The sequence below is a fragment of the Pelophylax lessonae genome (genome assembly GCF_965119305.1).
Source record: "Pelophylax lessonae genome assembly, chromosome: 11".
NCBI lineage: Eukaryota > Metazoa > Chordata > Amphibia > Anura > Ranidae > Pelophylax > Pelophylax lessonae.
Window position 1 is genome coordinate 144,829,237 of NC_138778.1, and position 23,136 is coordinate 144,852,372.

At 44.3% G+C, this 23,136-nt stretch overlaps 1 protein-coding gene across 1 annotated transcript in view; it reads left to right on the forward strand.

Annotated features, from left to right (window-relative positions):
• CCDC40 (coiled-coil domain 40 molecular ruler complex subunit) overlaps positions 1-23,136 on the forward strand; it is a 141,164-nt gene that overhangs the window by 28,791 nt on the left and 89,237 nt on the right. The window contains exon 5 of the mRNA XM_082272557.1: positions 4,226-4,309. Within this exon, the coding sequence (XP_082128683.1) occupies positions 4,226-4,309 (84 nt within the window). The remainder of the gene's footprint in view (positions 1-4,225; positions 4,310-23,136) is intronic.

Here is a 23,136-nt window from a genome sequence, read left to right on the forward strand (position 1 = left end):
CAAGGTCTCAGGTGTGAATGGGGTGCAGGTGCGTTAAATTTGGTGTTATCGCTCTCACTCTCTTACTGGTCACTGGAAGTTCAACATGGCACCTCATGGCAAAGAACTCTCTGAGGAGCTGAAAAGAAAGAATTGTTGCTCTACATAAAGATAGCCTAGGCTATTGGAAGATTGAACCTAAAGACCTTGAAACTGAGCTGCAGCACGGTGGCCAAGACCATACAACAGTTTAACAGGACAGGTTCTACTCCGAACAGGCCTCGTCATGGTCGACCAAAGTAGTTGAGCGCGCGTGCTCAGAGTCATATCCAGAGGTTGTCTTTGGGAAATAGACGTATGAGTGCTACCAGCATTGCTGTAGAGGTTAATCGGGTGAGGGGTCAGCCTGTCAGTGCTCAGACCATACGCCGCACACTGCATCAAATTGGGCTGCATGGCTGCCGTCCCAGAAAGAAGCCTCTTCTAAAGATGATGGGCAAGAAAGCCCGTAAACAGTTTGCTGAAGACAATCAGACTAAGGACATGGATTACTGGAACCATATTCTGTGGTCTGATGAGACCAAGATAAACTTATTTGGTTCAGATGGTGTCAAGCGTGTGTGTGGCGGCAATCAGGTGAGGAGTACAAAGAAAAGTGTGTCTTGCCTACAGTCAAGCATGGTGGTGGGAGTGTCATGGTCTGGGGCTGCATGAGTGCTGCCAGCACTGGGGAGCTACAGTTCATTAAGGGAACCATGAATGCCAACATGTACTGTGACATACTGACTGCCTTGCTAAAGAAGCTGAGGGTAAAGGTAATGGACTGGCTAAGCATGTCTCCAGACCTAAACCCTATTGAGCAATTGTGGGGCATCCTCAAACGGGAGGTGGAGGAGCGCAAGGTCTCTAACATCCACCAGCCCTGTGATGTCGTCCTGGAGGAGTGGAAGGACTGGAAAGGATTCCAGTGGCAACCTGTGAAGCTCTGGTGAACTCCATGCCCAAGAGGGTTAAGGCAGTGCTGGAAAATAATGGTGGTCACACAAAATGTTGACACTTTGGGCCCAATTGGGACATTTTCACTTAGGGGGTACTCACTTTTTTGAGGGGACAGTAAATTTACACTGTTATACAAGCTGTACACTCACTACTTTACATTGTAGAAAAGTGTCATTTCCTCAGTGTTGTCACATGAAAAGATAGAATAAAATATTTACAAAAATGTGAGGGGTGTACTCACTTTTGTGAGATACTGTATGTTTGAGCTGTGGGGTGCACACCCCAATGCAATAGGCTGCACACACCTATGGTAGATACCAAATGCAGTTGCTTTTAGGTGTATTCATTTGAAATGCAAGTTACTTCTAAAAGTTTCAGAGATGTTTCTGGCCTATTGATCAGCTTTTGACCTCTTTTGCTGCATCAAGCTGCTTTTGCAATCCTGTTTGTATAATGATAAAAAGCTGTGCTGACATCAATAAATGCCTGTATACACAAGCCTAAAGGGTTTATCGATATCTATGTAGCTTGGAGACTCTGGTATTTGGGTATAAATTAAATGGCTTATTTAGGCCCTTTTCACACCTGAGTGTTTTCAGCTCGTAAAATGCTCATCTCTAAAGTTCCAAAACGCCCAACAAGTAAAATCCCATTCATTTCAATGGCCCCCTGTTCACATATGAACGTTTTGTCACCTGAAGCTCAAAAAAGTACACAAGCTTCTTTTTTTGGCAGATTACAAGCATTTTTGGTCAGATTTCAATGCTTGCCTCCAAACACCTGCGAAAAACGCCTGAAAATGATACGCTCAGGTGAGAATGGAGCCTTAGGTATAGCCTCACACTATAATATTGTTATTTTTGTTTTTATCATTATTTTTTTATAGTTGGTAAATGTACAGGATGTTCTACAATCAGGATTTTAAAATATATGGCTAATTTTAGTAAAGAGGACGAATGAGCTCATGTAGGAAATATGGAGCAAAGGTAAAATTTTCTGCAACCCAATAGATTTATGGTTTAGCTATACTGTATGTACTTTTTTTTTTACTAAGCAGCAGCCAAACAGTAATATCTATAATCATATTTTTATTGTTGCATCTTCATTTTTCTTACAGTAAATAATGCCCAGAATTATTCACCAATAGTTTATACTGTGTATGTGAAAACTAGAAGTGTAAGACCCCGTTCACACTGGGGCGACCTGTCAGGCGACCTGGTCGCCTGCCATAGAGAAGCTGTGGACCCGTTCTAATAGGAGGGACACAAGTCGCTCCGACTTAGAAAAAGGGTCCGGAGCTTCTTTGGGGCGACCTGGAGCGACCTGCATTGACTTCAATGTTATGAAGTCCGTGCCGGCCGCTCCGAGGTGCCGGTGCGAGCTGCGCGCCGCGACCTGTGAGGTTGCCCCAGCAAGTCAGATCGCCCCAGTGTGAACGGGGTCTAATTGTTAAAATGTGTTTCAAACGTTAGCCAAATGTATTTGTTTTTTGTAACACCCTAATATTACAACTGCAAGCAAATAATGAAGAAAAAAGCCATCCATACATGGATCGAAATTCAGTGGGTTCAGCAGGGATGGGCCAATATTCGATCCGTGTATGGGCAAGCTAATTGTACTCAAGCTGATCCATTGATCGATTTGGGTACGACCAACTTGTCTGATTTTTTTTTACATTCAATTACTGCCCCCCCCCCCCCCACCACTGGCAGAACATAATAGCGCTGGGTAGGAGGCCAACACTAAGGCTGGCCATACATGTTCAATTTTCTTGTACAATTTTTCCTTTGGATTTACCTTAAACTATGTAGTTCAAGGGCCTGCCTAATTGGATACAATTGAACGTTGTTTAGTTTGTTTGACCTCATATTATATGGTTTTTGGTAAATCTAAAGGAAAATTGTACAAGAGCATTGAACCTGTATGGCCAGCCTAAAGGCCCGTACACACGAGTCAAAATTCGGCTGGGAATTTTTGTCCAACGACTGATCTGCCGATTTTCGGCTTGTTAGTGTGATGCTCTCGACAACCGACTCCGACTTTTCGGACGAAAAAAATCTGGTGTGCAGGCTAAAAAATTTTTGTCCACCGTCAAAACACGTCCGATTTTTGTCTCATTAGCACAGATTTCGACAGGGAAAAATCTTATGAGCAAGACTGGGCATGCTCAGAGAAGAAAGAACACAAAGAAAGCAATCCAACACATGACATCACTTCTGAAGTAGAATTCTGTCGGACGACAAAATTCGTGGGCAGTCTAGAGCACATTCCAACCAACAGACACCACTCTGGACAAAAGACGAACGACCGATCGGCGGAAATTTGTTGCGTGTGTACGAGGCTTTACTGTGTTGATGAGGAAATCGAGTGACCAGTTGAAGGAAAGAAAATCAAGTCTTCTATGGGCTGCTTTAGGCTTAGTTCACACCTATGCAGTTTGCTTTTGATCTGTTTCTGCAGTGCTCTTTGCGGTGCATTTTGCGTTTATGGACATGCGTTTTTGACGCTTTCACACTTTTTTATGCATGTAACGCTTTTTTTTTTCTACTTTTTGCTCCCCAAATTGTTGTTGGGTGGATTAAAAAATCACACTACATGATTTTCTGCAGCTTCTCCATTGAAATCTGTTGAACCAAAAATGCACCACTGTGCTTTTAAAAAAAAGTCTGTGACTCTTTCCAAAACACAGCGGCCCAAAAAAAGCATAGATGTGAATGTGTCTGATAGGAAACCATGTTAAATGGATTATAGTGCATTTCTGCATAACTCATTAAAAAAGGTATAGGTGTGAACGGAGTCTAATGTCCGGTTCACACCTGAGCGTTTTTCAGCTCATAAAATGCTCATCTCTAAAGTCTCAAAACGCCCAACAAGCAAAATCCTATTCATTTTAACAGCCCCTGTTCACATATGAGTGGTTTGTCACCTGAAGCAAAATACCTGAAGCTCAAAAAAGTACATGAGCTTCTTTTTTGGCAGATTACAAGCGTTTTTGTTAGGTGTCAATGCCTGCCTCCAAACACCTGCAAAAAATGCCTGAAAAAGCCAGAAAAATGCCCCGAAAAAAAAAAAAAAACGCCTGAAAACGCCCAAAAAAACTACTGAAAATGATACACTCAGGTGTGAATGGAGCCTTACTCCATCCAACAAGGAATTTCCAGCATTGGCCTGTCAGCAGGTTTTTTGTGAATGACTAAACATGTAATGCATGGAATTAAAAATGACAAACCTTTTTATCTTTGGACAGCCCTTAATGACAAGGTTCCAGACAGCTCTGAAGAGTTACCTTACAAAACAGATACAAGGCCTGGACCTGGAGCTGCGTGAAATGGTACGTATTAATATATATTACATGTAGTGAGAGTTAGGAAACTGTTAGATTATACTTTTCTGTGTAAGCATGTACCTAAGACAGAAGGGTAAGTGGAGCATCACCCAGCCTCACAGTGTGAAAATTGTGATCATTTTTCTCTTCTTGTGTTTCCATCTTCTGGCTACTTTAGGTCATTTGTAGCTGAATTAAAAAGGATATAGAGCATATTCAAAGGGGTTAGAAGACTCGCTATCATTTAAAAAATAAAAAACCCACTTCTCCTTTTTGTTGTTTGTTGGTCTGTACAGTTGCAAAATAGTTGTGAATAAAATGTGGACTGCGTGTTTCCTTTAATAGAAATTGAAGCAAAATGTTCCCATGTGATACATACAGCAACAAATGATAGGGCCTTTATCTGTTCTCTACATATTCATAGAGTAATCACATACTTCCATTAAAGAAATAACATAGAGAAGTACATCCTAAGAATCCTAACCACCTGCAATGTGAGCTTTATTATCCTCCCTGCATGTGCTCTAGTGCAGGGCTTCCCAAACTCTTTTGGGCCGAGACCCACTTCTGAATACAGTTATTTTTTGGGACCCACTGTAATCCACCCAATATTGTAAAGTGCTACAGAATTTGTTGGCGCTATATGAAAACAAATGATAATAATGCATATTTTAAAGGGAAGGGAATGTTAAATTAAAAATATAAATTTACTACTTTTTAATTTTATTATTGAATACACTTAATATATAAATAAATATAAGGCTATATGAGACTCACCCTCCTTCCTCTCCCAGCGGTCCACAGTGAAGGGGAAGCCCCTGTTTGCCCTCTCCAGGGCCCAGCACACCTCACCCAGAGTCTCCATGATGAGGAGCTCTATGCTGGTCTTGGTGTCCTGGCTCTTCTCCTTCAGATCCTCTGGAGTCAGAGGCTGCCATGAACTCCTGACCTCCTATGACCTCGAGGCTGCTGTCTCTGCCCGCTATAGCTGAGAGAATCCTGCCGCCCGTCTAGGCACCACCACTGCCACCAGCAGGACCGAGGAGCTGGCTCTGCACCCCATGATCATATATTACATAACAGCCCACATACGTACTCACTGATGCAAGTATCCTCCTCACGGGAAATGCAGACCATAAACTGCATGGGCGGGGTCCTGAATCCATCGCAATTTGACTGCAATTTGACTGCTCTGGCTCTCTGTAATTTGCGCGGGCTTGCAAAGCACAATTTAAGCGGGCCCACTCTCAGTGATTTCCGGCTCATCGCGACCTACTCAAACGCAGCTCGCAACCCACCAGTGGGTCCCGACCCACAGTTTGGGAACTCCTGCTCTAGTTGATACCTATGTAGTGGGGGAGGGTGGCTGTGGTCTTCTACCTTGTTAGGGTCCTTTCACACGGGCTTTCCTCCTGGCAGACTCAGTTTTGCTTAGCGGGGATGGATCCGTCGATCCCCACTGAGCAGGCGGATGACAGATCCGTCTCCGCTTACTTAGAGAGACAGACCTGTTAGAGCCCCACTCTCCTCTATGGGAGATCGGATAAAAGCGGACCGCCTGTCCGTTTTTATCTGATCCAATCCTCCTAAAGGATGTAAAATTGGGTTTCCATCCGTCTGGATTTCACGGACATGATCGGATCGGATAGCAGCGGGTGTGGTGTCAGCGGACATGACACCGCTGACATCCACTGCTCAATAGGGGTGCATGGAGCATCCGATCAGGTCCGCCTGAAAAAAAGCCTGTGTGAAAGGACCCCTAAAGGGAATCATACAGCATTATACATTTCAATGTTTACTCCCAGAGACAATGGCCCCAATAAAATTGTTCTTCCGGCAAATAAACAACATAGTGCACCTGTGTTGAAGAGGATTTGCAGCATGCTTGCCAGAAACTGGAACATTACAAATTGTGATTTGTCACAGTAGTTTATAGGACACTAAAACTGAAACTGTGACATTCCTTGCTAAACTACAATGGAGCACACATATTAGCCGCAGATCTCTCCCTGGTGTGACCTGGCACAATTCTGCATATTGAGCTAACGCTCTGTGATAAGCGTCTGTACAAGCAATTATTAGAAAGAGACTGAGCTAGGAGACGTTTCCTCCCTTTCTCTTCCCTCTGACCAGAGGGGAGCCGCAGCCAGCAGGTTTCCTGTGGTGGGTGTCTGGATGGGCACTCAACAGAGGGAGCAGGCAATTGGAAGCTCTTAACTGCTCTGCTGTCTGCATTTCTATGCCCCCCCCCCCCCCCCATGATCACTTCCTGATATCTGGGGTTTGCAGGAGAAGTGATACAGTAGACCACTATAGCTTGTTGTATCGCTGCTTGTACAGTGACAGCACGCTGGATTTGTGCTGTCATTGTGCTATATGTGTCTAATAATTAATGCATCTTGTAGGACATATGTTTATTAAGGGTGCAATGCACATGTCTGCGTGCACAAATATGCATGGTGCAGGGCAATATCACACAAAATTTGTGTGGATGTATATATATGTGTATATATATATATATATATATATATATATATATATATATATATATATATATATATATATATATATATATATTGATAGTATATACCCAGGGCCAGATTTGCTGTAAAGCACTCACTGACCATTGTATAAAGCAAAATAAGGTTGGGTGGCACCAAAGGATAAACTTTGTATTGTGGCTTTTCAGTACAGGGCTATTGGGGCCGTACAAAAGTAAAAAAACAAACCAGTGTGCCCCGCATGTACTGATCCTTAACCATAACTGAACCCTAAGTAAAAACTGGCCAAACTTCAATCCTTCTATGGGCAGGCTAATTGTACTGAAGTTGATTGTGACAGTACAACCAGCCAGTGGGATTTTTTTGGTGTGATCACTGCTGTCAGCTATAGCCTCCAACAGTGATCATTGTATTCTGCTGGTAGTGGGGAAGGCTCACTGCCAGCAGAATACAGGAGGGACTATGTTGATGGGGGAATCAAGCAATTATTTTTCCTTCAACCCATAAAAGAAAATCGTATAATGTATAGCCTGCATTAAATAGACAGTCATGAATCCATATATACTATAATAGTGCACTCAAAGCTCTCTGATATTACTTAATGTTTTATTATTTACTAATGTTTTGTCTCTGTGAAAGCAGAGACAAGTGTTAGCCATGCTTTGAGACTGTCCTCTCTGTGCTCGATAGTGATAACGGACACGCAAACTCTGCCATATAAAAATGGTTCTCATAAATTGAAATGGAAAAAAAGCTAAAGGCTTAAAAGTTTTACCCCCTTCCTAACCTAAATAATAAACTTTAGCTATTAACACTGCCACACTCTTTAACCGAATAACCAAGGAAAACACTGTGCTACAGTACCGACAGCACTGATTGGCCCAGAGATGTCAAAAGGAGCAAAGCACATGCACTTCTATTGCAAAGGCAAAAATTCCAACAGAAAGTGGTTAAGAAACGTTAACAATCAGTAGCATGATAACATTTATCTAACATTTGATTGAGAAAGTACATCATCTGACCAGCTATAAGGATGTATTCAGTGAAAAGAGTGGCCCATCATCAAGAACCACACGCTGGTAATGAGCAAACTATATATAGGATCATCTTATTTTCAGTGACTTGGAAAGAGGTATGTTACAGACCAGAGTGAATATAAGGGTGTATTGTCATGAGAATAATGGAGAGATGCACGAAGGAATCACAGGGTGACAGGGAATTACACAGGGGGAAAAGAGGATGGGAGAAAAACGGGAGATGCCACTCCTTGGCGGAAGAGGATGGAAGATTAATTTTGTTGGAGTGATGCATAGAACCTTCAGGGTTAAGATTGTGATTTAGAGTCTCCAGGTATGATCTTAATTGCAATTCAGCATGTATCAATTAAAGTATGCATATGTCATACCCGAGGAGCTGCTGTGGAAGCTGACAATCACTGTAGTAGCCAGTGCTTCAGTGTTTTTTCCGCAATCTTCCAGGTGCTGTGCCGTCATTTTGCAGAATGCGTTGTATTTTGTATTATAGGCTGCACAGACTACTACAGTGATTGTCAGTTTTCACAGTGATCCTTCAAGTTAGAGATATGCATGCTTACTTACCTTGATCCATGATAATATCATGCCTGGGATTTCGCTTTATATGATTTTAAAAAGCCTCTGCACACATAGCTTTTGAATAGGGTCAAGATCACTGCAAACTTATGCTTGTACTGAGCAGAAAAGTAGAAGTTAAATGTCTTCATGTAAAATGTATTATGCAAAATAGCTTGCTCAGCAGATATTTTCCAAGTGCTATATGGATTGCTCATACAGCATTATTATTATGTATACACTGACAAGACTTCAGATGGAATGTGTATCTTGCTTGTCATTCTCCTTATCCCGACAAGTTGCACTGTGCGCGTCAGCCCCATTCCAGTCTATTTCTGCTTACTGTTCTGTAACATTGAAGACATTCTGTAGCTTCTCCAAGCCTATTCAGTTTCAATGAGTGTCAGGAAGGTCTCCCAGCATTTTTATCCATACACGTAGCACAAACACCTTGGGGGGGGGGGGGGTTTAAGAACGAGTGGTGCAGGCATAAAGCCTGGACAACTCTCCTAAACTGTAAAAAAAACTAGCAGATCTGGCTCCTGTTTAACAAAGGGGGATCTTTGTTAATTAGGAGTGTTTTGCTTTGTGACAAACTCACTCAGGACAGTGGCTTTTGGAGGGGACTGCAGGCTAACCTCTTGCTTACTGACTATGGGCCCTTGCAGGTGAGGGAACACTGCTCTTTGTGGGGTGTATGCTGGGGGGACCCTTGGAGTAATGTTACTTTGGATTCAAGTCCACATCTCCCCAAGATACACAGACTCTGGGACTCTAGGCCTAGGATCCATGTTAAAGACCTAGCTGCCTATTTCCAGTAGTCATCTATTAGTTGCTAGTGGGAAAGTAGAATACTGTTTGTGTTGGTTGTTCTTTAGATATGTTAATTCAATTTCTGCACACAATTTAATCTGCATATGATAATGTAATCAGACACACGACCTGGTGTGGTATATATTCGGTGTGAGTTTGTTCAATAAATGTTCCAGATCTTATACAAGCTATTTTCGGCTAGTTTTGTATGGGGGCGGCTAGAATATCTGATATCTATGTTCAAGACTGAAGGAAGCGGTATTCTGACGGAAGCCCACAAGCACATTGTGGGGTCGCGGTTCTGTTGCTTCATGCTCTATGCTGCCATGCATGGCATAAAGAACAATCAAACTGAAGCTGCTTGCACCAGCTCCCTCTGCCCACCCCCTACCCTACATGTGTGAATTTCTGTCAAATCGTAAAGATGTTGTCTCTTGAGATTAAAGTTGACAGTAGATATTTCAGTTTTTAAAATGATTGCAGTTACTTCATACAAGAAATAAACATTTATCCTAGATTTGGTCTAATGTGTGAGTTAGAACTGCAGGATACATACCCTAACACATTTAAGCACAATGGCTACAGTCATCTGACAAACTCCACAAAGTAACTCCCTTGCAGGTGCTTGGCATACTTTGTTTCTGCAGAGTTACTTTGACTCCTTTGGAATATGTTTCTATAACAGCCAGACTCTATTTACACCCTTTGTTAACTGTCCTATTACCAGGTGCGAAATACCTACTCACCTCTCAGGACAAGTGTCCTGTACCGCACCCTTCCTACCCTTCTTGACATCAAAAAATTGTATCACACAAACAACGATTTAAATTTTATAAAATGCCATCATGTTATGAAAGTAGTTTGGTTGTAGGTGTATAAACCTAGAGTAAGTAAACAGTTAAGTACACTAATCGGCAACATAGATTCACAAACCATTCAGGGACAGCCCCAAATTTGTTTCTACCATGTAGAAACCACCTCTTTGAATTCCATGTACAGATTTTTTATTCTGCTACATTGGTCCAGCTTGGAACTATGCAGGTACCATACCCGGTCAATGCCCCTGGAAGCTGTAATTCACTGAAGCAGACAGCGCTATTTCTGTGATCTCTTCTTGCTTCTGTGTCCAGGCCAACTGGTTGTTCTGCTGCATTCTGAGCACAGGTGGTTGGCCATCCAGCATGAGCGCCATTTAGGGAATGTTTTGCAGTCCCTAAATGAATGCAAAGCATTCTCTTATTAAACAAGGTGGAGGGAGAGGCAAAAAAAAGCGCAAATAACCTTATAACTACAAAGTACTAGTCCTAGCAATCCACCATGTAATGGAGGTGAACAAAGGTAGACATGTTCGAAGTACAGCCTATGTGATGACCATGGCTGCCTCCATTGATGCAGTGGAGAAAAAAATAGCCACTCAGGAACAGGAAGTGTGTTTTATTCACAGGATTATTAGGTCCTGAAAAAAAGCCTGAAAAAATAAAACGAATCCAGCCACTACGTCTAAGGATTGGTAAACTGCAATGCATTCAATTTTTGGTTTTGGGATTAGATACACTTAAATGCTTTCACCTTCTGTTTCTAATCTCTGATTTTACTATACATTTACTTTAGGTAGAAAGCTGTAAAACTGAATAGTAATAGTGACTTCACCTGTATAGCTATTATTAGTTATTCCAGGGAAATATGCAGGTAAAATTATTTAAATAGAACAATAAGGTTCTCAAATGAAATTGATGTTATTAAAGTAGTGAATCGAGTATGCAAAAGATCATACAGTAAGAGCACCTTCATTACATAGGGTTTGGATGTCAACAATTACATTTACACCTAGGCAGTGCTTTGTATTGTTTTTAGCTAAAACCTTTAGGGCCAGTTCACACCACATGCAGTCCAGTGCGTTTTTTTTCTGCATTAGAATCGCATGGAAAGTAGGTTGTATGGTTTCTAATGGCAAAGTCCACACCAGCGTGGTCTGTTTCAGAGCATTCTAGTTCCAGAAAAAAAAAGTAGAACATGCTGCATTTTCCTGTACTGGACTGTACTGGAACGTGGTAAAACGCATAAAAAAAAATCACTGGAACGTACATTTCCTTATTTAAAGTTAAGGAAAAAGAGGGGAAAGAAATGCACTGAACTGCATCAAAAATGCATCAAAAACGCACTGGAACACATCAAAAACATTGCAAAAATGCACATGCAGAAAAGCATAAGAGCACATGTGGACTGCGTTTCTATGGTGTGAACTGACCCTAAAAAAACAGTAAAAACACATCTGATGATCCTAACATTTTGTATAAAAACTGCCAATTCAAGATATAAAATAAGACAATTTTATTATAGAAATCTCTCACTTGGGGCGTGGCTTGGACATGCTAGCGAGCGTTGGCTGCTTCTTCTATGAGCTCCTCCTTCCCCCTGTTTAAGTGCAATTGGTACTTAAACAGGGGGACATAGCTCTAGTAAGCCCATGCAAGCATGCCTGGCTGCCAGCAAGCTTCTTCACAACCAACCCGAGCCTCCTCATCCCGCTCCAGAGGGCTGGATTCTTACATTTTGAGTGGCCCTGGTAAGCATGTTGAGGATTCCAAGATGGCGCTGGGTCGCCGCACAGCACAAGCAGCTTCTCCCTGCTCTGAGATGCAGCCTTGTTCCCCCTGCGGCCATGAACCGATACACAGCTCAGCTTCCTCCCATGTCTCAGCCTTGCTGTCACATACAGGCTCAGTGCTAGGGGACCTGGAGAATGATTGGGAGTTAAAGGAAAATATCAGGGTGCTCCCAACCAATTGTTGAATATCACTGTAGAATCTAATGTTAGGGAAGCACTAGAGCACTTGAAGTCTGAAACAAACGCACTGGGTAACAGGATTGGGGAGGAAATTACACAGTCAGTGGCAGCACTGAGGGATAGAGATCAGAAGCAGGATGCCATAATTGAATCCCTCCTTCTACAACTAGGCGACTACGAGAATAGGGAGCGGAGGCAAAATATTTGTATCAGGGGCTTACCTGAAGACACGCTAAATTAAAGTAAACAGAAGAGCACCTCTAAGTGTAATATTTATTTAGTACATGAGATAATCAGTTAAACACTCACATGGAAGTAAAAGATAAAAGGCTCTTCTGTGGGTGACAATCTGGTGGAATGAGTCCTCCGTGCCTCCTATCTGGGGTAGTGAAAGCCGCGGTGTGACAGGGAGCTAGCCGGAAAGTCCGAGTTGTTCCCGGTATAGCTGGATGGAAGGCGCCTTGGAGCGCAATGCAGGTAGGTGTGTGACATCACCAGCGTAAAGGGAAAGCCACAACACGTTTCAGAGCATGCGCGAAGCTCATACGGAGAATGCACGCTCCTTTCTCAAGTGATATGAGGATGAGAGGGAGTCGAGTTTAAATACTCAAAGTAACAATATATTATCATCTACTAATTAACGGATTTTTCTGCCTAGCCTTAGGAGTAAGGACCTACTCTAGGTTCCTCCAGGGATCTTTTGGTTCTGGTATTTTTTCTCTTTTTGCATCTTTTTTGTTTATTTCCTGTGGAGATCTACAATAAACTGCCGGGCTGGGCGACACGCTGGATATTTAGATCCAGTTGTCCCCCCAGTCCGGCCATCAAGCTTGCACAGACCGGAGCTATGCACTAGGTCGGCCGCGTTATAGTTCCACATGGGCTAGCCGATGAGTTAAAGGCTCTCACAGGGTCGCATACAATCAGGCTCTGGTCTCAGTCGCAGCATTCCCCTGGCCGACAGCCCCCCCCCCCCACTTCAGTGGAGAGAGATTCTGTTTGGAGGGCTGCCCGCATTTGTGGATCAGTGAGTACAGTCCCCCATCTCCTCTTGACGCGGTGTGGGGCAGATGCGGGCACCCCCTGGAATGGTCAGACTTAGGAGTCCCCCTCCTCCCTCCCAGGCCCCCCTGGTGGTGTACTGTGGGTGCCCTATGTGGCCCTCCCCCCCTTTTGTAGGTAATCCTGTGGGTCGAGGGGGGGTTTCACCATGGTGGGCATTGGGCGCTCTACCTGGGGGGGGGGGGCCTGTCATGACGGGTAGGTAACCCTTTATGGGTGGCGGTGCTGCCTGTTTTGGGGTCACTTTCCCAGGCTCCCCTCTTCTGCCGCGATGTGGTGGGTCATTGCTCCAGGTGTGGGTGCCTTTTGTCCTTGGGAGCCTCGTGGTACAGCATCCTGCGGACATTTTCTTGTGGTTTGATCTATGGGATTGGTGGCCATGTTTTTGGGGCCTATGTCTTCCAGGCGGACATTTTTTTTTGTGGTTCAGTGGCCATTTCCTTTGGTTGTTGGTCCAGCATACACTGGAGCGGTGGCCATGCTTTTGGAGCCACTGATGTTGCCTACTGGGCCCCTCCTCTATTCCCCTTGCATCGATTCACAGGTTCTCTTCCTTCTGGATGCTGTACATGGGTCTCTGACTCTTCTGGTTCCTGGTGACCGGCGCTCCTCTCGTTGGTGGTGGTGAGGCCTAGTGGGGTCCGTCTCTCTACTGTAGTGCAGAGTGTACAGGCTCTAAGTCACTTTTCCTGTGGTTCCTTGTTTTATGCCTAATGGAGTCTCAGGAGCATGTCCCCCCCCCCTCCCGATCCCGGTGGTCCTGGAGTCCTTTTGTTTCCCGGGTAGAGGTGGCCTTTGGGCAGAAAGCTAGCAGTAAGTGTCCCCTGCCCTCTCCTGCTTCATCTGTCTCATCGGATCCTGAATCTAGCTCTGCCACTTTGGATGTGGCCGTCCAGTAGCGCTTGATGCTATGCTCCCTGATCCATCAGATAGTGAGAAGGACTCCTCCGCGGCCACTTTGGGGCACGAGAAGGCGCTGGTGGATGCACTTGTTACTTCTGTGGATGAAACTTTAAAGACAGAGGATGTGGCTGAGGTGGCTGCAGACATGGCCTCCCCTTTTGGCCCTCACAAGCCGTCTCTCACGGCCAAGGTGTGTCTTTATCCTCCCTTTTTTGATGAATTTGCCTACAAGAATTGGAAGCATCCAAAACTCTCCTTTGTGGTCCCTAAATGTTGTGCAGTGTGGTATCCCTTTAAGAAATCACTTCTAAAGAAGTGGACTGTTCCACTGATGGTGGACCATTCTGTTTCCAGTTTGAATAAAGCAGCCATGATTCCAGTGGAGGAATCCCCTTTTTTAAAGACCCAGCTGAAAGAAAAGCGGAGGCGGTGGCCTGCACCATGTTTACTATTACCAGTTCGGCATTAAGGCCAGTCTTGGCCACTTCCCTGGTGTCTCAAACACTAACTGAGTGGGCTAAGCTTTTGCTCCACAGTCTGAGTAGTGAGAAAGTTCCCCCCTGCTTACGTTGAGCTAGCGGACCAGTTGGTCCAGGGACTGCAATTTGTGTGCGATGAATCTCTGGATGTGGCTTCTTTTGCTTTCCATGCTCTCTGTTTTGGCGGTGGTGTTTCGATGAGTTTTGGGGTTTAAGTGTTAGTCTGCGGACCAAACCTCCAAAAAGGCCCTCACTGATTTGCCTTTTCAAGGTGATTGGCTGTTTCGGGCTACCCTAGAGTCATTAAGAGTCTAACCGGGGGGGGGGGGGGGGGAGGGGTTGAAGAGTACCTTCCTTCCACAGTCTGAGAAGGGGAAGGAGCCTCGTTGACCCTTTCTCGGCACATAACGTTCTTCGTTCCCCAGCGGCCGCTGAGGGGTAACAATTCTTTTAAGCCCTTCCTGAGGGGTATCAAGCAACCCTGGTCTGGTAAGCCAAAAACAGTTTCTCTAGACCTGCAGACAAGGCTTTCTCGGCATTAAGGTTCACCCTCACCCATGTCAGTGAACAACAATTGGGTCCACAAAGTTATTCTATCTGGATATAAGATAGAGTTTTGTTCTTTCCCTCCAATGTGCATCTGCCCTCGGATCAGCTGCAAGCTCTTTTAGGGGCAGTGAAGGACCTGATGCTTCAGGGGGTTATCGTGGTGGTTTCGGTCTTGGAACGGTTTCAAGGGTTTTATTTAAACCTGTTTACGGTCCCAAAGGAAGAGGGCAAGGTTTGTGCGATTCTGGACCTCAAGGCCCTGAACTGTTTTGTGCAGGTGCAGAAGTTCAAAATGGAGTCCATTTAAATGGTGTTAGCATCCCTGCATCAGGGGGATTTCCTGGTCTCTATCGACATAAAAGATGCCTTCTTACACATTGCAGTATGTGCCTGACACAAGCATTTCCTCCGCTTTGCTGTTGGAAAGGAGCACTATCAAGTTTTGGCGTTACCCTTTTTGATCTTGTCTCCGCTCCTCAGGTCTTCACAAAAGTTTTGGCCCCTGGTCTTGGACTTGCTGTGTCAGCAGGGGATTGCTGTGCTGGGTTATTTGGACGACCTTCTCTTGCGGGCAGAGTCCTCGTCTGCATTAATGGAAGATGTGGCGGTTACAACCCATACCCAGGAGTTTGGTTGGCTTCTGAACTACCAGAAGTCCGCCCTGACTCGGTCCAGCAAATTGGATTACCTAGGTCTGACTCTCAGACCTTCAGCGCTGGCCAGAGTGTTTCTCCCTCTGGACAAACTTCAGAAGTTGCATTCTGCAATTCATCTGTTGCTGTCCCACAGGTGGTCTTCCCACAGCTTGCATGCGAGTACTGGACCTGATTGTGTCTACCTTCGAAGCAGTCCCGTTTGCACAGTTCCATATGCATTTCCTTCAGAAGGAGATCCTGTTGAATTGGGAGAAATGTCTCAAGTCTCTGGACAATCAGAGAAATGTCTCAAGTCTCTGGACAATCAGATTCGTCTGAGCCAGGAGGGTTATTGGATGCTGGAGAAATCTAGACTTTTGATCCCTGTCTTAGAACTTTGGGCGATTAGGCTGTGCCTGGAACACTGGATGGAACATCCCTGAGGGCGTCCGTTTCAGATTCAATCGAACAGTGCCACAGTGGTGGCTTATGTCAATCACCAGAGCGGAACAAACAGTGTGTTGGCAGAGCCGGAGGTCTCCGGCATCCTTCGGTGGGCAGAACGCTACGTTTCAGCACTCTCCGCCGTTTACATTCCAGACTTGGAAAATTGGCAGGCGGATTACTTCAGTAGGCAGGCGCTTGACCAAAGGAAAATGGTCCCTTCAGCAGGACATGTTTCATCTGCTGTGTCTGCGGTGGGGCATCCCCGACCTAGATTTTCTGGTGTCCCAGCCCATCGGAAAGGTACAGAGGTTTGTGGCGAGGTCATGGATGCACTAGTGGCGTCATGGAGTCCGTATCGCCTGCTTTACGCTTTTCCTCCTCTCAAGCTTCTTCCAAGGCTCCTGCGCAGGATCAAGGCAGAAGGAATTCTGGTCATTCTGGTGGCCCCGAATTGGCACCACTGGTCCTGGTATGCTGACTTAGTGAGGCTGGTTGCAGAGGTCCCTTGGAGGTTGCCTCTTAGGGAGGACTTGTTGTTCCAAGGGACAATCTTCCATCCTGCTTTACATTCTCTGGCTTTTGTCAGGATTGGTAATTCCAACTATGCTGAAGGCTAGAAGGTCTACCTCTAGTTAGATATACCATTGTACTTGGAAGGTGTACATCTCATGGTGTGAGTCAGTCAGCGCACCTCATAGATCTTTTGCGGTGGCTTGGATTTTGGCTTTTCTTCAACAGGGTGTTACGCTGAAATTGGCCTTGAGCACCATCAAGGTCCAGGTGCCCTCCTTGGTGGTCTTTTTTTTCAGTGACCCCTGGCCATGCATTATTTGATTTGTACCTTAATTTAAAGAGTTTGAAACATGACTCCACCAGTCCGGTCTCCCTTGCCTCCGTGGGATTTGAGTTTAGTGCCATCTGTTCTCCTGAAGCTTCCTTTTGAGAACATTCAGGAGATTCCCCTGCTTACGTTGTCACAGAAGGTAGCTTTTTTGGTGACTATTACCTCCGCTCACAGGGTGTCGGAGTTGGCAGCTTTATCTTGTCGTACTTCCTATTTGGTGGTCCACAAAGATAAGGTGGTTCTTCCTCCATGTATGACGTTTCTACCAAAAGTTGTCTCAGACATCCATTTGAATGAGGACATTGTGTTGCCTTCATTGTGTCTTAGGCCTTCTCATCCCAAGGAATTTGTATTGCATATGCATACCCTGGGTGTGTTTAGGGCGATTCGGGTGTATCTTGCAGCCATGGAGTCCTTTCAGAGGTCAGACTCCCTTTTTGTGATCACGGATGGGCCAAAGAAGGGGCTGTCTGCTTCTGCTACCATTTCCAGGTGAATTAGGCAGACAGTGATTCAGGCCTATTCTATCAAGGGTCAGGTTCCTCCTTTCCCTGTGATGGCACACTGCACTCAGGCGCTTGGTGCTTCTTGGGCTTTCCGTCAGCAGGCTTCAGTGTCGCAAGTTTGCAAGGCGGCCACCTGGTCGTCGGTGCACACTCTCACAAAATTGTACAACGTGGATGTTTTGGCATCTGCTTTCTTTGATCACAAGGTTTTGCAGGCAAGCCTTCGGGGAAAAAGCAAAGCCTATGTCATGTGCATAAGTTGGTGGTTTAAAACAATTCTATAACAGATACTTAACATATTGCGTTCGAGTTTCAAAAATGCTACCAGTCCCTGTATAGCCTTAATCCATCACTGGGTCAGATGGCAGCTCAACAAAAACATACTCCGACATTGCCAGGCAGGGTTTTTCAGGAATTGGAACGCCCTCTGTCAGCTTTTGGAAGTGACGTCTGTTATAGCTACCCTTCCCAATAGGAAAAGCCCAGACCCTGATGGGTTTTTATGGTGCTTATTATGAAAAATTCTCTCATATTTTACTTTAGCCCTTACGCACCTTTTTTAATGCTATTTCTGATGAAAATCCCTTCCCTAAGGAAGCTATATTAGCCCACATAGCAGTGCTACCCAAACTGGGTAAAGACCCCATGACATGCCTCAACTATCATCCCATATCGCTTTTAAATTTTGATAAAAAAGTTATTCTAGAGTCTTGGGCACTAGATTGCAGTAATTAATATGTACAATAATCCACCCTGATCAAACTGACTTCTTTCTGGGCAGAAAGGCTCCTGATCAAACTATCAGAGCTCTCCATATCCTTTATTGGCTGCTTCCTTACTACTGTTCACAGATGCTGAGAAGGCCTTTGACAGGGTGGATTAGCTCTATCTGGAGGAAACCATGATCACGTTAGGTTAGGGGCAGAGAATGTTAGAATGGATATTGGCACTTTATCACAATCCAGAAGCCAGGGTAAGGTGAATGGAACCGTATCCACTCTACTTAGCATCTGTAATGGCACTAGGCAGGGTTGCCCCCTTTTACTCCTGTTATTCACACTAGTTTTAGAATCACTCCTCCATAAAATCAGACAGAACGCAAACGTTAAGGGTGTTCAGGATGGCTTGAAAGGACACAAACGTCTCTTTTTGAAATCAAATTTTCTGTTTTCTCTGCAAAGGCAGACGTTGCCTTACTTAAGTACCTGCATTTCCTATGACCCTGACCTCCTCTACACCAGTAATTCTGGTAGGCTCCTGCAGTCTATAGAAGGGGATCTTAAAAATGGCCTGCTGTAACCCTTACCTGGTTTGTATGCATCGTACTAAAAATAAACATCTTCCCAAGGATCCTCTATCTCCCATAGTACCTATTTTATTACCAATTTTTTTTTTTTTTCAATGCTCACACAAACTATTTATAGCTTTTGTCTGGCAGGATGTTTAACTCAGGCTGGCTCACTCGATCCTGTGTAGACGCAAGGAAGATGGTGGCCTCAGACTCCCAGACATTAATCTCTATAATAAAGCTAGGACTCTGGTACATACAGTATACTAAATTGGCACCACAGCTCATCTGATAAGCTATGGGTGTCACTAGAGAAGACCCTTGCGGCCCTTAGCCTAGCAGGGGCGCCATGGATCCTGTCTGCAGCGAGAGGGTTCTCTGCCTGGACATCACAGATCACACAAGCTACTTTATGTACTTGGGACAGAATGAATAGAAGTGGGGAGCTCGCACCTCAAACTTCACCTCTGGCCCCTCTAGGAGGCTTCCTGTGGGTTGCGCTGGATGAGGAAATCTTTTTTTCGATCGTGGGGCGCAGACAGGGACACTAGATGTCTAAAATTTTCCCCTGCAAGGCGCTTTCTGCCTTTAGAACAATTTCAAAGAATGTATGGAGGGTTCCCTCTTGATTCTGAATGCGACATGGGCAGTATAATATAGTACAGAATTTTTTTCCAGAAATTAAGCCCCAAGCTCCGTTCCTCTGATTCCCTTAAGAAGTGTAAACAAATGTGCGCTCACCAAACCGACATCTTCCATTACTAAGACATACCAACTTATGTTGGGGGTGCAGCCTTGCACTACCCCTTATTTCATACGGGAATGGGTGACCGAACTGGGAGTCCCCTTTACTCAATCCCATTTACAAAAAATAATTAAATTAACTCATTCCTCTTCCATAAGTACAAAAACCCAAGAATCTTGCTATAAGATTTATCTAGGTGGTACTGGACTCCACACCGCTTTACAAGGATTTTTCCATGAGCGGACTCTAGGTGGTGAAGAGGTTGCTCACAAGAGGGCACCTACCTTTACCTATGGTGGACTTTCCCCAAGATCCAAACATTCTGGCAAGATATTTCCCCTTGGATACAAAAAACTACTCTCAGGCCCATTGAATGTGCTCCTCTTCATTATCTGTTTCATGCCGTGTCCCCCTCCCTAAAAGCTTATAAACGCAGTGTTACCCCCTCATCTCTTGAACACAGCTAAATGCCTTATCCCCAGGTATTGGAGGCAAAATACTTGCCCCACTCTTGAAGACTGGTGGAGGAAGGTTGACAAGATTATGGAGGCGGAGAGATAGGTCTACATAAGTAAACAAAAGGAACAACTGTTTCTCGACATCTGGTCTGGGTGGATGAAAGATTCTATGGGAATGGATACCAGAGATTAGCTATTCCTACCAGAATGGTGCTATATGTATGATCACCCCAACGACTGGTGGTCTGGGAGGGTGTCACTGCTTATTTAACATTATCAATACTGCTAAATACAACTAGTAATTCACTGCCATGTTAGATTGACTTGATACCCAGTCGTTGGTGGGGATATATGAATAGAAATTTCCCCTCTTTTTATGTTCTCAAGTGCCATGGAGAGTTGTGATTATTTTGTTAGGGGTCTTTTCACCCCCTCATTTTTCTTTACCAGGGCTCTGGTCTTCCGCTGAGGTCACATACTCTGCCTTGTTAGTATAAGCCCTAACCTAATGTATTATATACAGTGCCTTGAAAAAGTATTCATACCCCTTAAAATTTTCCAACTATTGTCATGTTACAACCAGAAAAGTAAATGTATTTTATTGTGATTTAATGTGATAGACCAACACAAAGTGGCACATAATTGTAAAGTGGAAGAAAAATGATAAATGGTTTTCAATTTTTTTTTACAAATAATAATGTGAAAAGGGTAGCGTACATTTGTATTCAGCCCCCCTTATTCAATACTTTTTAGAACCACCTTTTGTTGCAATTACAGCTATAAGCCTTTTTGGTTATGTCTCTACCAGCTTTGCACATCTAGAGAGTGACATTTTTGCCCATTTTTCTTTGTTAAATAGCTCAAGCTTTGTCAGATTGGATAGAGAGCGTCTGTGAACCGCAAAGATTTAGGTCTTGACTTTTACTGGGCCATTCTAACACAAGAATATGCTTTGATCTAAACTTTTCCATTTTAGCTCTGGCTGTATGTTTAGGGTCGTTGTCCTCCTGGAAGGTGAGCCTCCATCCCAGTCTCAAGTTTTTTGCAGACTCTAATAGGTTTTCTTCTAAGATTGCCCTGTATTTAGCTCCATACATCTTCCCATTAAATCTGACCAGCTTCCCTGTCCCTGCTGAAGAAAACCATCCCCACAACAAGATGCTGCCACCACCATGTTTCACAGTGGGGATGGTGTGTTCAGTGTGATGTGCAGTGTTAGTTTTCTGCCACACATAACGTTTTGCTTTTAGGCCAAAAAGTTCAGTTTTGGTCTCATCTGACCAGAGCACCTTCTTCCACATGTTTGCTGTGTCTCCCACGTGGCTTCTCGCAGACTGCAAACTGGACTTTTTATAGCTTTCTTTCAACAATGGCTTTCTTCTTGTCACTTTTCCATAAAGGGCAGATTTGTGAAGTGTATGACTAATAGTTGTCCTGTGGACAGATTCTCCCACCTGAGCTGTGGATCTCTGCAGCTCCTCCAGAGTTACCATGGGCCTCTTGGCTGTTTCTCTGATTAATGCTCTCCTTGCCTAGAATGTCAGTTTAGGTGGACTGCCATGTCTTGGTAGGTTTGCAGTTGTGCCATACTCTTTCCATTTTCAGATGATGGGATTGAACAGTGTTCCGTGAGATGTTCGAAGCTTGGCATATTTTTTTATAACCTAACCCTGCTTTAACCACTTTACCACTAGAGCATTTTGCTGTCTTACGTCTGGGCCACTTTTTGCGATTCGGCGCTGTGCGACTTTAACTGACAATTGCGCGGTCATGCGACGCCATACCCAAACGAAATTTATGTCCTTTTTTTCCCACAAACAGAGCTTTCTTTTGGTGGTGTTTGATCACCTGTGCGATTTTTATTTTTTGCGCTATAAACAAAAAAAGAGCGTTTGTTTTGAAAAAATAACAATATTTTTAACATTTTTTATATGAAATTCCCCCCAAAAAAGATGTAAAAACCAATTTTTTTTTAAATTTTTGGCCAATTTGTTTTCTGCTACCCATGTTTGGTAAAAAAAATCGCAATAAGCGTATTTTGATTGGTTTGCGCAAAAGTTATTGCGTTTACTAACTAAGGGAAAGATTTATGTAATTTTTGGTGGGTTTTTTTAACGCGTAATGGCGGCAAACTGCGATTTTTTTTTTGCGGGACTGCGACATTGCGGCGGACAGATCGGACCCTTGACTGACATTTTTGACACTTTTGGGGGTACCAGTGACATTACTGCAGTAATCAGTGCTATAAATATGCACTGTTACTGTAAAAAATGACACTGGCAGGGAAAGGGGTTAATTTTATTGGAGAGGGAGGGGTTAATGTATGCCTGGTGCTTACTAACGTGTGGGGGGGGGAGGTGACTGAGTGAGCCAGGGACAGATCGGATGTTAAGCTATGCTGAACACTCCGATCTGTCACTCCCTGTCACTTAGGAGATCCGCCCGCTCTGTTTACACAGGCGGGCGGATCTCTAAACTGGATTCCCCGACGATCGGGGCAGAGCAGCGGCGATCGCCGCCGCTCCTCCCCTGGCCCGACTCCCGCTGTGAATGAAAACAGCGGGAGCGTGCCTCTGGCGGCGCGCAAGCGCCGCCTACAGGGGAGGAGTCTAGCGACGTAGGTCTATGTCGCTAGACGATAACGAGCCACTGTGCCGCAGTAGCAGCACAGTGGCTAGTGCTAAAGTGGTTAAACTTCTCTTCAACTTTATCCCAGACCTCTCTGGTGTGTTCCTTGGCCTTTATGATGCTGTTTGTTCACTAAGGTTCTCTAACAAACCTCTGAGGGCTTCACAGAATAACTGTATTTATACTGAGATTAAATTACACACAGGTGTACTCCATGTACTAATTAGATGACTTCTGAAAGCAGTTGGTTCCACTAGATTTTAGTTAGAGGTATCAGAGTAAAGCGGGCTGAATACAAATGCACGCCACACTTTTCAGATATTTATTTGTGAACACATTTTAAAATAATTTATCTTTTTCTTTCCACTTCACAATAATGTGTGCCTTTTTGTTGGTCTATCACATAAAATCCCAATAAAATACATTTATGTTTTTGGCTGTAACATGACAAAATGTGGAAAATTTCAAGGGGTGTGAATACTCTTTCAAGGCACACTATATTGTCAGAAGTATTGGGATGCCTGCCTTTACACGCACATGAACTTTAATGGCATCTTAGTCGTAGTCTGTTGGGTTCAATATTGATTTGGCTCACCCT